Below are 14,271 nucleotides of genomic sequence, written 5' to 3' on the forward strand. Positions count from 1 at the left end.
CTGGGGGGTGAGTGGGCAGTTTAGACTCTGTAGATGGGAGGGGTTGCCAGGGAGAACATTCTGATCTTGGCCTGGTGTTGTTTGTGGCGTGCTGGCGTTCCTTGTGGATGTACAGGTACAGATGTACCAGCCGGGGGGGGGGGGGAACGAAGTATACTCAAATCAAGATACATTTCTCCTCCACTTGCTCTATGCTTCATGCAGGAGCAAGACGGATCATCTCCACCCGCATATGAGGACAGTACAGACAAAATAGCGGTGGTAGCCAATATTTACCCTAAAGTGCTGTCCATGGTCGAGGGACGAAGTGTTGGCGTTGGTGTTGGTGTTGGTATTGGTGTTAGCGTTGGTGTTGGTATTGGCGTTGGTATTGGTGTTGGTGTTGGTGTTGGTGTTGGCTTTGGTGTTAGTGTTGATTGCCTCTGCAAGATGTAATTTGTCCGTTCGTCGCGGCGCTTACAAGGGCCCAATCACAGCGCCATCGGAGTGTTGGTTCTGCGAGGTGCATCGATGTGGATAGCGCTGCTGCAAGAGACACAACTGGGCGCTTTTTTCGAAAGGCCTGGCCGGGGGCTAGTGCCATGTGGGCGAAAGCGTGCGATGCGCTGGCACTCCATCGGGACGCATTGTGGGCTAATTATGGTCCATTATGGGTCTTTGGGGCTTTTGCGATCTAACTATAGTCCGTTAATTGATACTATCTTTACAAGCCTTCCTATCTTTACTCTCTTCGGCCGCTTGGTCCCCCAAAATATCCCACTTGAAACACGGTCTCTGTGTCAGGAAGAAAGCTTCGCGCTTGAGCATGGCTGTCTTATATCTTATATCAGAGCCCCACGGCTAAGAAGTCCGCTGAATTCTGATTCTGTTTATGCTAGGGCTTGGGGTCCACTTCCCACGCACGGCTGGTGGGTATGGATTAGTTCGATTTCATACCAAGTCGACTCGACACTGGGATCTACTTGCCCCCCCCGGATACCGACGGTGATTGCTATCTGCGTCGCATCGCTGGTCACTAGCTTCATTTTTGCGGTTTTTTTATTCCGCATCGCCAACGGACCGGGATATGAGGAGGATAGCCCCGACACTCATCACACGATCTGCCGACCGATTCTTCGTCGACGACGGCAATTCCCATTGGCGTGTTCGCTGCGCGTATTCGGATTCTTGCCAGTAGGTTCGCCGGGAAGGGCAAGGGAGTCAAGGTGGTAATGCACGCTAACCATCGCCAACCACGGAACCCCACAGTGACGGGCGGTCTTCTGTACCTTTTCTCCCGCAAGGAGAGAGCAAAGCGAAAGCAACAGACCCAGGCAGAGCAACTCGCGCCGCTCCAAGTGCCTCCAGCTTACCAAACCGACTTCTACGAACCGCTCAATGGGCCCCGCTCGGCGCATCCCCGGCCGCTATCCTCTTTCGCCCCGGACGCCAGTCGCCAGGCCCACTATGGCCACTATGGCCATTATCCCCACCCGTCTGGCAGCCACTATGGTCACTTGGGTCACTATGGTCACCAAGATCCGTATCGCAACCACAGTGCCTACCCGCAGCAGCTCCCGCGAGCATCGTTTGACAGCCCTCCACGATACCCAGCCCTGCCAACGTACGATCCTTCCAGATACCAACCCATTGGGCCCTCGTTGACCCCCACTGCCGATCGGTTCTCGTTTAATCACCCTAATGCCAGGGGCCAGACTCGTCTGAGCGAGGTGCACTATCCTGATGCGCGGCCCTTGTCGATCTACCAGCCGCCTCCCGTCCCGGACCTAGCCCCCGCACCGCCGATTCCCCAGGGGAGGGCTACGCACGCGCGAACAAAATCGATCAGACCATTTCCAGCCGCTGCCTCGGCCGGACAGCGTTCGTTTGGACCAGGGGAAGGGAGGGAACGGAGTATCTCTGAGCCAATGCCTGCCGGCCCCGCGCAAGGTAGCCGGGGGTCGCGACGGCCCAAACCGGTGTTGTCACGGTTGGTGACCAATTTCGGTTAAAAGAGAGCTGGAATTTAGTGTGATGGATGGGCTCTATTTAGTTTATTTCCGCCGTTTTCTTCTTCTTCTTATCGATCCTCGTGAAAAGCCGCGGATGGAGCCTGGCTGCCGGGACAGCTGTCGATTCGTTATGTCTGTTCATGAGCAGCGAGGCGCATGGCGTTTTGTTTTTGGGTTGGACTAGTTTTCTTTCTAGCGGACTAGTGAAATCCCCTATGAGGGCAAGGACTTTGGATTCATTCCCCTTATTTATTGGACTGGAGAGAAAATGAGACAGCGGTTGAACGGTCCGAGGCATGGGCATGAGTCAACGCGATATACTCCTGATGCGTTTCCCCAGAGCGTTGCCTACTATGTATACTCTGTAGTAACCGAGGAGTATGTCTTGCGCCTGTTCATTGTGACAGAATTCGGAATTTTAGACGACAGGGCCGAGCCACGGAAGCTTTCCTGCCAAATCGCCGGCCCCGCTGAGTCTCCACCTAATGCACTTAATGCACTTAAAGCGCATGCAACAGGGAGAGATCCAAACAGGCGCTTCCGGCCGGTGCGTCGATCTTGCGAGGGCTTCTCCTGTACCTCCCTCTTGTGAAATTCAACCGTTGTCAACCATCCATGATCCCACTGATCCACTAATTCAGTGATTCAGTGGCTGCACCCCTCGCAGAGAGTGGGTGCCTTGCCCTCCCTCGGCCCAGATAAGCTCCGTGGCCGCGATATGTGCTCCGTACCTCCACGCCACGAGGCCGAACGGGACGATCAAACCTTGTCTTCTGAACCAAGATGAACCAGGATTTCCTGGCCCCGAGGCTCTCTGACCCCCTCAAGGCGCACCGCCCGTTTGTCATGCTTCGCTTTCTCCCAGCCTTGTCAGGAATTTCTGTGCCTTTGTGCCTCGACTCGATCATGATCTCAACTGGCGGGCTCGAAATCCACTCCGGTGCAGGGATCGAGATGCGTTCTGGTAAAACGGTATCTTGTCGGTCGACTTCAACGAGGATGGGGGGGGGGTTGCTTCCCTCCCAACCCCTCTTTTGATCCCTGTTGCTCCTAGTGGCTTTCCTGCAGCTCCTACCAGAGAGCCTCCGCGGGAGGAAGGGTCAGGCGGGAGCTCTCCCCTGTCAACCACCAGCTTTTGGTTGCATCAACGTCCCCCGCAGACAGGGGCGAAGGAATAACGCCCAATCTTTGGATCGACCTACTAGCTGTCCGTTGTCCATTCGCCCATCTTCCCTCAAATCTTCCCGCCTTGTCGAGTGCAGCGCAGATCCCAGAACAAGCGCCATGCCAAGATGACGGCGGACGACGTGCATAGATTACTATGTGCAACCTATCGCTGACTCTCCATCATCACTCACAAATGCAAGTCCTGCGCCGCAAAGGTGTAACTCCCTCTCGACCGGGCTCAGATGAACCGGGGGCGAGAGGGAAAGGGGGTGTGGGCTGCATATCCTTTTGGCCCCTCATCCTTTGTTCCCTTTTGCTTTCCCTCTAGGTGCCCCCTCTTAGTCTGCAACGGTGCACCAACACCTGCAGTCCTCGGAGAATCCCTCTTCAAACCAACCTGCAACCCGCTGGGCTCTTTCAACCCGGTCAGTTTTTCGCGCTTGCGGTTCATTCGTTGCTGCTGAAGCGCTGTTGTACCGGACTCGCATCGTCCTCATCCCAAGTGGCGCTCCTGGGGCCACCGCCAGAGGGGTTGACCCAGTCTGTCGGGCTTGCCAACCCGAGTCTGCCTCATCGTTTGCGGGCTGTTTCCAAAATTCCAACACCGTGAAGTCATCCAAAATAAGATCTTTTACCCTTCTTGATCAATCTACAGACATGCGGCGGGTGGGTAGTATCTGTTCTTGAGCTTTTTTTTTCTGAAATAACAGCATCTCATGCGTGCGAATCGTCGTCTGTCTGGTCATCTCTTCTGATTCAAATTTTGGCTGTGCACCTGGCCTGCCATCTCCGGGACGAGAAGCTTTGGTCCCTCGAAGGGAGTTCGATCGGGTCTGGAGATGAGCACCGCACCAGGGAGTGATCTGGTCTCCCTGTGCGATATTTCTTCTTTGACTTGTAACAAGCCTCATCACGCTTCCCAGTCTCGAGCTCGTTTCGATGATCAACCCGTTCAAGGCCATGGCCAACTTGATCAGAAGATTCAGGAGGAAGCGCAGGCTTTCGTCCGAGTTGGACACCCGCTGGGGCGACCCTTCTATCAGCTACCCCAACGCCGGGTCCTGGAACCAGTGGGATCAACCATCTGGGTTTGTTGCAAATGCCTCCCCGGGTGCTTCGCGGACTATCCAAGCACATGAAACGCGGCGATATGTGCCCTTAGGTACGAGTCCTTCACAGCATCCCGGAACATCAAGCGACTCCGGCTATCAAAGCTTCCATCCTCGCGAGGATCCTGCCCATGCCGACTCGGTCATCCCCAAGGGATACTTCAACGAGAATATACGGCACCGTCCTGGCAAGAGCCAAGAACCACCTCTCACGGGACTTGGTATCGGTGGCAGCCGATCAGAAATGGAGGGAGCCAACAGGACCGCGCTGGCGGATGAATCGTGCGACGAAGAAGAGGAAGAAGGCCGCGACACGTTGGGAGACCCAGCAGGATTGGCTTTCCGCTCCCCTCTGACGGGCGGTTCGCAGCGATATTCCCCCCGAGATGACCAGGACCCTTATTTTGATCGCGCCTCTAAATCACCCCCGCTGTCCGTCACCCAGCGCATGCGACGGTTGAGTGGACAGAGTTACATGACCGAGCCATCATCGTCTGTCGCAGGAACAGCCAGCTCGAGACGGACCAGCTACACTGCCGCATCGTCAGTTTCGGCACCATCGCTTCCACCGGATACGCCGCGATTTGTGTTCAACACCATGCACCCTGCGCACGAGAAACAATCTCCTTCCCGTCCGAGGCACCGGGAGCCCGAGCCCCCCTTCAGCAAGAAATGGTACCGTCCTACGAGGACCTTTATGGGTGATGGGCGATAGGCGATGGGTGATGGTTTTTTTTTCTTGCACAAATCATTTTTTCATGTTTCTTTGGCGATCTAGAGATTGTTCATACTGTATGTGGGAGGCACTTGTTTTTTGTTTTTCCGCCCCTCTTATTTGACTTTGTTATCTGGAAGGCCTCGAGCGTCCCGGGGTTTTCTTTGGATCTGGGCTGTATTCTCCAATCATTTGGAACAAATCCTATGCATTTGGTGCCGGTTCATAAACAACACGATAATTCATCCACTCCATAGGCGCCGGCGATAGTCACCGGCTATTGGCAGTATCGGAGCACACACTGTCAGGGCAAGATATCTCCATGCGACGGAACCTTGGCGCTGTACACCGATTCCCCACCGAACGCCGTCACACGCTCCACTCTACTCCGTACGAACTACAAAGACCTACCTCGAACCTCCGCACCGACAAATCTTGGCACTTTTTTTATCTCGTCACCACAATTCACCTCACAAAGAAAGGCAGAGTGCCCGGCGTCCGCCTCGAACCGAGCCAAGCTGCCACTACAGCACGACCGTCACTGGGCGAGTGGCGGAGAAGGAGGGGCTGCAGCTAAACCCCCTCCGTGCGTGCAGCCCGTGCAGCTTATGCAGAGCGAGTCACAGTCAGCCGCCTATCACCAATCGCCCACCAGCCCTCATCACACTCGTCACGCTCTGGCGAGATCCACCTGCACCCAGGACAGGCGATCCTGCATCTTCTGCCAACCGTCGCTCTGCTGCCAGTGGCTCACTCCCAGCCTCTCGGCGATGAGCTCTAAGCGCCCAGGCTGGTCCTTCAGGCCGGGGTGTGCTTGATTCGACAGGCACATCCCCCTCCTCTCCGAACACCTAAAGTACCCAAAGGCACTTGTCTGCATAGGGTGTTCTTCACGCTACTGTTCCCCACTTCCTCCCTCAACAGCTCCCCTGCTTCTCGATCATCCCACCCGGTCGCGGCCGCCAGGAGAGCGACCTGCTGGACACTGAAGAAAGAAGCTTTCCCTCATGAACTGGATCTCGTCCTGCCCCCTTCTCTCCGAGCCTTCATTGCACCTCTGTCTCATGAGAGACTGCTCGCCCGTTTCCCGGCTCTAGGCCCCGATCCTCCCATCCCCCACAAACCCCCCACCCCCTGGCTGTCGTGGAAGGTACGGCAGCTGCCGGATCTACTCCGTCCGCATCCCATCCATGATGCCTGGGTCGTGGTACTACGGTCCGAGTCCCCCTGGGATGCTGGTGATCGTGTTAGTAATATTGCTCGTCGGCAACCCTGCCCCGGGGGTCCTGGGGTTAAGGACGACCTCGGGCTCACCGTGTTCCGATATCTGCAACAAGGAATCCACCAACACGACGGCGTCGGAAATCGTCTGTCTGGACACCGACTTCGACAAGGGCAAGGGCAAGACCTTCGAGGATTGCGTCACTTGCCTGTTGAAGAGCTCTTTTGTGGACCGACCCAGCGGTGAGACAGATGTAAACTGGGGTCTCTGTGAGTCGATGGCGAGTAGTCCCAGAGCTCTGCGCTCGTACTAACACACCATCGATCGATCCAAGATAACTTACGCTACGCATTTACAAGCTGCGTATTCGGGTATCCGGCGACAGCAGCGAATATCTCCACGCCTTGCACAGTCGGCTGTCAGAGTATCGAAAGCGCGGTAGTAGACGATATCACCATCCCCAGCGCGAGCAATTTCGACAATTGGTGCTCGGCAACTGGCTTTGCCGACAATGTCATCAATGACTGCGAGTTCTGCTACAACCTGACGTACCAGCAGGTGAACCCGCAGGTCTATATGGCGAACTGTACGTATACCTGACCCTGGCAGCATTAACAGAGAAGCATCAAAACTGACCGAGTGCCACAACTGCAGTCCTCGAATCCATCCGGTACAATTGCCACTTCAGCACCGGGATTGGCCTTGCATTTGACATCGCCCCATCGCGCATCTTCACCGAGACCCTCCTCCCCTCGAGCATGTCGCTCTCCACTTCCACTTCGACCAGTGGATCGGGCGTGAATCTAGGCGTGGTCATTGGCCTGCCTATCATGGGTTTCTTCATCATCCTTTGCAGTCTGGGGGCGTGCTGCTTCTTCTTCATCCGCTGGCAGCGCAAGCGCGTCGGCCGCGGCCGTTACCAGGATCATCTGTACGCCCGCTGGAACGACACCTCCATCAGCACGCCCCAGCAGGCCCAGGGCGGCTGGGGCTCTCCGCAGCAGATGCATGCCGCCGGGTATGGTGCGTACGACCCCGGGTACGGCCCCGGCTTTGGCTTCACGGACAACGACGGGCAAAGCCGCGAGGTGGGATATGGCCATGACTATTCCCAGTTCGCGTATTCGCCCGCGATCACCGAGTCATCCCCGTCCACTCAGTTTGCCACGCCGCAGGTCGGCGGGTATGGCTTCTTCGAGCCGGATCGGAAACAGCCGTACGCGGAGGAGATCACTCAATCGCCCCCGCCGCCCCAGCCGTATGTCTCACCGCATATGGGGCAGGACTACTTCGAGCCGGATCGGAAGCAGCCCTTTTAATAATGGCCCGAGTCTCACAGGTGCGGCCGGTGAAAAGTATTCTATGCCTTGTAGTTAGCGAGTGTGTCGGGTGATGCTCGCAGCACATCTTGGTCTGTACCAACCTTAATGATGATTGAATAGGGGATTGAATGGGGGTCCTTGAGGGTACTCACATCACACCCAACGGCGTTGTCGTATTCCGGTTCGGTTCTGTTTCTGACTTGTTTGGTGGACTACTGCTATATCCCCTCCATGTTGCGATACCGTGATACCTTCCGTCAAGTGGTTCAGCGAACGAGAAACACATCAACATACCCAAATACAGCCTTTTTTTCTCCCTGCGCTGGGGAGTCAAGACAAGGTCGAGACCACTTCGTAGATCAGGAAACAAAACATCTCCCCCGCGGGACCATCGGCGGCAGCACGAAACTATTTATCCCCCCACCCCCGCACCTCCCTGACACGCATAGAGTAAGAAAAGTCGGCAGATCCCAAAATAAACCACAGGATAGAGTTTAGCCTTGACGGGATAAGAGACTCCGGGGCCCCGGCGCGCACTCGATTGGCTGTGCACCTGGTCGGTCCTCGTTTCAGTACGCACTGCCAAGGGACTAAGGGTCTGATGCCGTGTCTGACTCGTGGAGTCCAGGTTATTTTTGGAGGCGGGACGGGTGTGCGCTTGCTTGTTTGTTTCTTATTGGGGTTGTGGCTGGCCTGGCGGTGCTGAGTAGATTGAGGTGCTTTACATCGGTGGTCGAGTCTGTATGGTGTTGGGAGGGCCGGTGATCTACCGGGGGTGTGAAGGGGGGGGAGAGGGGTGGGGGGAGGATTGGCTATACGCGTCTAGAGACTTTTTTTTCGACGCAAGAGCCGGTGTACATCTCAGCATAGAGAGTGATTGACTGTGTTGAATGATTTCGACAGCCAAGGAGGTAAGCCCCAATAAAGCCACCGACCAATTTTACAGTAGGCCCAGAAGCATAAAGCCCAGTCCTCTTATTAGATATGATGATTATATTATAGCCTTTAACAAAATACATGGTTTGATACGAGGGACGATGTATCTTAATATACCCCGATACCTAGCAATTTCTATCGTCTAGAAGCTTCTCCATCGGATATAAACTATAGTAATATCAGTCCTACGCCGCCTATCGATTATAGCTCTCCGCAAAAAAACTATTTCCCAAAAGAATAACCTGTCGTTAACCCAATTCAGTGATTAGGAGGATAGTCGGGCATTTAATAAGGATCCGCAGAGCTATACATACTACATAATTGAGGGTAGGGGTACTTTACCTAATACTTTAGGCCTAGTATAGGCCCTTTCTACTATATTGTACCACTATCCTATCCATATAGCGAAGTGTACTTACTATAGTAACAAACCTGCCCTTATATTCTTGTGATCTTACTAGTCTAGTCCCAAGTAGTCTTTATCGAGGTCTATCTATATACACTAGTATAGTAGATAGAAGACTCTCTAATATAACTATCGAGCTAGAGAGGATTCTTTAATAATGAGGACATAGTCACGGCTAAGTAGGGGAGGATATAGTCCTAGGACCTTTTACTACCTTAGGTAGGCTGTAGACAGAGACACTATAATCCAGATAGCCCCTAGCTAACCAGCTACTAGACCCGTAGGTATTATATTATATAAGAATTGTTAGAAGTATTTAGATAGTCCTTCCTATATTGGGAAGGATAATCAATTACTCTGTTCTGATCTCTCATCATATAGTCTGTGATGTCATGTCATATACTAGGCTATATTTAGAAGAGTGGGCGAAGAGAATAAGCGAGTTCCCTGAGAGTTTTAGACCAGACCATACAATCAGTTTATTACCGAGCCTAGATCAACAGCATATAGGTGCGGAGGAGAATTAATTCTGCTTTTCCAAGCACGGGAATAGTTCACGAATTGCTGTTATTAGAGGGCAAGGTTTAGTTCCACCTAGAATTTACTGCAAGTTATATTAGACACTGTGCACTCAGTCCAAGCTCACTCGCAGCCACACAAGCATAGTCAGCATCCAGCAGGTCGTAATTGCCATTGTATCCTTGCCAGTGTGTCCTCGCCAATCACTGGCTATCAGATATAGAGATGATTAACTAACTTTGCAATTCTCAGAAAACCCAATATTAATTCGTATGGACATTTACCTGGACTTGGACCACATCTTCGAACAGAAAACTCTCACTTCCTAGACGGTAATCGGCTGTGCAATCCTTGGATCAGTCACGTAATAACTCTCGTAAGTCGCCAGATCGCTCAGGAGGGACTCAGTAGGCGGCTCAGCCGACAACGGCATCTGGAGGACGTCGCCGGTCTTGGGGTTGAGGATCGGCACGTTGACTGGCCATCCGAAGAGTGTTGACCACTCTACCACAAATTGATCGAGTGGCGATGGTGGCGAGGGGAGCCTGGGAGATGCCACTGTCCCATAAGCTGGACTAGCCGCCTCTTCTACAGCCTCCACTTGCTCGGCTTTTCCCGCAGCCGCCCAAGTTGTCCGTACAGTGCCTGGACCTGCCTCTGGTCCCTTTGACGGAGGCACGAACTCAGATCCTTGTATAGATGGAGTCTTGGCTAACGGCGGATCACCGTTGACGTTCACGTCCGTACGGTTCGCATGGATGGCATTGAACGTTGGAATCGTATCGTTGCCCTTGATAGGCAGAGGCGCTGTAAGTATAACGCCGCTCATCAGGTTGACAGTGGGTGCATCGGCATCCATCAGAGAAGGTATGTAGTTTCCCTTGGAAGAATGGCTGGGATCGGTTTCTTTATCATACTGACCCCAGATCGCAACGGGCAGTTGCTTCATCACCGGCGTGAGCCTGAATGAATCCGTCACACCCGCGATGGTGATGGTCATTTCAGACTCGAATGTATCAGACTTCTGCATGGGTTTACTGTAAATGTCTTTGTCGGTGTAGTCTTTTGCATTGAGAGAGCCTGTGCTATCTCCATTGCAAATGGCATTGGTGAGTGGCATTCGAGTCTGGACACGGAAACTGAAAGTGCCAGCGCGAACCACCCAGGGTGAAACCTCGGGACTTTGAATCTTGCCCTGACTGGGAACAGCTCCTGTTTGTACGACAAGTACGAGCTCAGCATCCGGTCCACTGGTGACGCTTGATGATGGATCTTGCTCATTGACTTGCAGCAATAAATTCCAGAACGTTGGCCAGTCGAGTGGTGCTGCGGGTATGTCACCAGAGCCAAACGCGATATCAAATCCGAAGACCCAGAAGTCGACGTGGACTACGCCCTGGAAAGGCGGGCCTTGGAGCCAGAGAGAGGCGCCAATATCCACGCTGATATGGATGCTACAGATCCACAGGTCGAGCGTAAAGTCGACACCTACCGAGACACCCACAGAGCCTTGAAAGTAAAAGGGATGATAGTTGATCAGGAAGTCGGCCCAGGCGTCAAAGTGTGCTCCAAGTGGTCCGCACGAAAAGGCGGCTCGGAGGGTGCCGCCACCCATACAGGATTTAGGAGTTGCACTGTTCAATAGTCAGTATTCTTTTTGTACGTTGGAAACGGGGATAGAAAGTCTTACGCAAAGTAGGCTTCGCCATTGATACTGATACACCCATCCAGGTTCCAGGAGATCCCCAGGCGTGGTGGCACGGGGTAATATGATTGGGGCGTGTATGCCTATGTGGAAGAAAAGAAGTCAGTCAAGGATGTTCCCATGAGCAGGGGGCTACTTCAGAGGCCCGCTTACCGCATGATAGCCACCGATTGTATAAACCCAGTCTCCGGCATAATGTGAATTTCCAAACCAGCTACAGAATGCATATCCACCGGTCAAATGGCACGATGGGCTGAGAACAAAGGAATTCACATTGAGCTGGCCCTCATCCATGAAACCGCCGTGACTGAAATCAAGACATGCAGTGATCGCAAACTCAACATATATAAATGCGTCCGACGGCTTGGTGGCGGTTTCCGGCATCGAGGCGACCCCGTCGGCGAAGATACTCAGGGTGACGTACGGATTGAACCCAATCACGACAATGGCAGAGATGTTGACCACTTCAAAGGCCAGCACATTCAAGCCAGCCGCAAGCCAGAGTGCATGGTCTGTTGGAGCGATCCACTGCACCCCATTGACATCTGGAAGACAGAACTTCGTTATGAGAGACATCGGGTCGGAAGAGGCACCGGGAACGTCGGAGGCATGGGCTATGAATGGAAAATTCATGATGTTATCGAAGTCTGGATTGGTAATGGCCGAGTTGTATCCAAAGCCTAGCTTCACTCCCGTGATCTCGGCAACTTCGAGCTGTACCAGGGGGCCCTCCAATTCTCCGTAGATAAAGGCGGTTTTGAATGAGCTGTTTTCTGCCTGCGCGTTCCCGTACGCACCCACGGCCATGACTGTGTATGGATCAAAGCCAACCGTGACTCCGCCCATGTAGAAGTCATCCTTGGCATAGAAGAGTCCAGCGAGAGTGATCGGAGGGGCCTCAAACGCGAGGGCCAGCCCCCCGAGGGTGAACCCGATGTCGGGGACGTTGATCAAATCAGTGAGCTTGATCATTGTCAGGTCGATTCCCACGCCGAACTGAAGCAGTGTAAATCCAATGGGACCAAGCACGACGGTGGCATCAAGCATGACCCAGAGAAACTTATTGTGATAGCGAAGCCCAATGTTCGCGATTGACAACGGTCCCAGAGACTTTTTCATCGGAGCCATAGTTGTTTGGTCATCCTCCTCCTCCTCTTCGTCATTTCGCCACACCGACAGCTGCGATGCCGGATCGGCTGTCTTTGGTTGATTAAACAAGTAGTCGAGGACGACGTTGTCGTTCAAAATGACAATAAAGTGTGACCCTCGTGGTAGGACAAGATCACGGTCATTGGGAGTCTTGGCCTTGTATTCGAATCGAATTCTGTCATTTGGATACTGCGCAAACACCTCATTGTTGATCAATTGGGTTTCTCCGTAAGTGAGCCCGCCTGCTCCGTTGGGGTCGTCTTCTGAAACCCAGACAAAGTCCATGGCGTCGTATGACTGTGGAATTGCCCCAACGAGAGGAATTGCCTTTACATCGGGTGTAGGCCCCAGCGTGAATCGTATGATGCGCTTCGGCGGGGGACTGGTCGTTGCGCCTTGCTCGCTTGAGACAGTCTTTTTCTGCAGCTGAACAAAGGAGAGGGAGATGTTGTGTGTTAGAGCGATTCGAAGGCAGAACGCGAGTGTCCCATCTCCTGACTCCTCTCCAGCGTCGTGCTTTGTGACATTTAATGTGATGAAGTCATCACCAGCGCCTTCGGGCACGTTGATATCAATATTGGCGCACTCTGGAATGTGCTCTGTGATTCCAGTCCCGCATACATCCTCGAGAATATCAAATAGCTTGGTACCTGAGCTCTTGACTCCAGCTGCTGTCTCTAGGAGCAGATGTGCATCGAATTCCCAGCCCGCTTGAACATCGCCACTTTGTCCCCAGGAGTGGAAATTAAACTGCAGCATCAGAGAAGTTATGTATATGCAGCCCCGGAAGACAAAGTCGCTTGGAGCACCATCGCTCAACTTGTAGGTCATCGACATGGTATCAATTCCAATGTTCTCAAGCACGTCCATCATGGGATCAGCATATCCGGATTCAATATAGGAGTAAAAGTGTCCAAGTGTGAGGTCTTGCACTTCGCCGAAAATTGTCCAGACACCAGTGTCATCGTGGGAGATGACCACAGTCAAACTGGCATCGGGAATTTTGAAACCATGCGGATCTCGAGGTTGACGTGCTTGCAGAGTCACGGATCCGGTGAAAGTCAAGTCGAAATTAGTAGTCTTAAAGGTGTGCGATGCCGAAATGGACACCATGTCGATAGCCAGTGGAGGGACAGTGGCATCAGTAGCCATCTGGCACACAACCGTACCTTCGAATCCAATGTACAAGCTCTCGTTATCATCCTTGCCAATTTCCACCATCAGATAGTCTAGCCGGGTCGGAATGAAATGTGGGGGTTGCGGGATACTAATCCCTCGAAGTGGAACAAGCTTTGTGAGCTCAAGATAAGGTGCCAAGTTCTCAGTAATTGGCAACAACCGTCGATATTCTTCGTAGAACGGAGCCGTATAAATCTGCTCCTCCGTGAAGTCGGGGACCGCCATTTGTTGCTGAGGCGGAGGCACATCTAGGACCATGCTTCCCACGAAGCGGACTTGTGGCCACTGGAAAGAGAGGAAAAAGGCAACATTTTTATCCATCTCCTGGACTCTTCCAATTGACATGCCGACCTCCAAAACCATTTCCAAAGCAGAGACTCTCTTGCGTGTCGGCTGACCGTTATCATCATAGGCCTGCGAGATGGTGAGAACCAGTTGCCGGAACTTGATTGCATTTCCAGCGTCCAGTAACGAGCTAGCTCCGGCGTCGTTGAGCCAGTCCATCAGGTTAGGAATAGATACCCCAGAAGCATCCGAAACCGCCTTTGCTAGGATGCGCTCTATCTCTGTGATAAGGTCTTTGATGCCAACATCACTGAGCACCCTTAGTGTTATTTGCAGATACTCGGGGTCCTTGAGGTCCACATAGGTCGCAAAATGGAGTGCAGAAGTCTTGAAGGTCGCTGACAAGATGATCTCCGACTCATTGTTGACAAGGAAAGCGTCGCCACCGGGTGCACTGTCGCCCATCTCGGTATACGTGGATTGTGTCCGACCGACCACGATGACATCTGTAACAGTCACCACATCCTTTCCAAACACCTCGTCAATGGTTCCTTGCAACCCAGCGA

General features: G+C 53.1%; 6 protein-coding genes across 6 annotated transcripts; 5 read left to right on the forward strand and 1 right to left on the reverse strand.

Annotated features, from left to right (window-relative positions):
- Nucleotides 1-198: 198 nt before the first annotated feature.
- N7482_001079 (uncharacterized protein) lies at nt 199-435 on the forward strand (the record flags this gene model as incomplete). The annotated part of the gene is made up of 1 exon (XM_056683204.1): nt 199-435. One exon carries the CDS (start codon nt 199-201, stop codon nt 433-435), a length of 237 nt encoding a protein of 78 aa, XP_056546810.1.
- Nucleotides 436-1,211: 776 nt separating this feature from the next.
- N7482_001080 (uncharacterized protein) lies at nt 1,212-1,991 on the forward strand (the record flags this gene model as incomplete). Its single annotated transcript, XM_056683205.1, has 1 exon — nt 1,212-1,991. One exon carries the CDS (start codon nt 1,212-1,214, stop codon nt 1,989-1,991), a length of 780 nt encoding a protein of 259 aa, XP_056546811.1.
- A 2,106-nt stretch (nt 1,992-4,097) lies between these two features.
- On the forward strand, nt 4,098-4,982 carry N7482_001081 (uncharacterized protein; the record flags this gene model as incomplete). The annotated part of the gene is made up of 1 exon (XM_056683206.1): nt 4,098-4,982. One exon carries the CDS (start codon nt 4,098-4,100, stop codon nt 4,980-4,982), a length of 885 nt encoding a protein of 294 aa, XP_056546812.1.
- A 1,193-nt stretch (nt 4,983-6,175) lies between these two features.
- N7482_001082 (uncharacterized protein) lies at nt 6,176-7,523 on the forward strand (the record flags this gene model as incomplete). The annotated part of the gene is made up of 3 exons (XM_056683207.1): nt 6,176-6,473; nt 6,539-6,790; nt 6,859-7,523. The coding sequence occupies 3 exons, from the start codon at nt 6,176-6,178 to the stop codon at nt 7,521-7,523; spliced, it is 1,215 nt and encodes a 404-aa protein (XP_056546813.1).
- A 2,189-nt stretch (nt 7,524-9,712) lies between these two features.
- On the reverse strand, nt 9,713-11,002 carry N7482_001083 (uncharacterized protein; the record flags this gene model as incomplete). Its single annotated transcript, XM_056683208.1, has 1 exon — nt 9,713-11,002. The coding sequence occupies one exon, from the start codon at nt 11,000-11,002 to the stop codon at nt 9,713-9,715; it is 1,290 nt and encodes a 429-aa protein (XP_056546814.1).
- A 330-nt stretch (nt 11,003-11,332) lies between these two features.
- Nucleotides 11,333-12,187, forward strand: N7482_001084 (uncharacterized protein; the record flags this gene model as incomplete). Its single annotated transcript, XM_056683209.1, has 2 exons — nt 11,333-11,747; nt 11,943-12,187. 2 exons carry the CDS (start codon nt 11,333-11,335, stop codon nt 12,185-12,187), a joined length of 660 nt encoding a protein of 219 aa, XP_056546815.1.
- Nucleotides 12,188-14,271: the final 2,084 nt, after the last annotated feature.

Source organism: Penicillium canariense (assembly GCF_028826845.1).
Source record: "Penicillium canariense strain IBT 26290 chromosome Unknown utg000001l_segment0_segment0, whole genome shotgun sequence".
Classification (NCBI taxonomy): domain Eukaryota; kingdom Fungi; phylum Ascomycota; class Eurotiomycetes; order Eurotiales; family Aspergillaceae; genus Penicillium; species Penicillium canariense.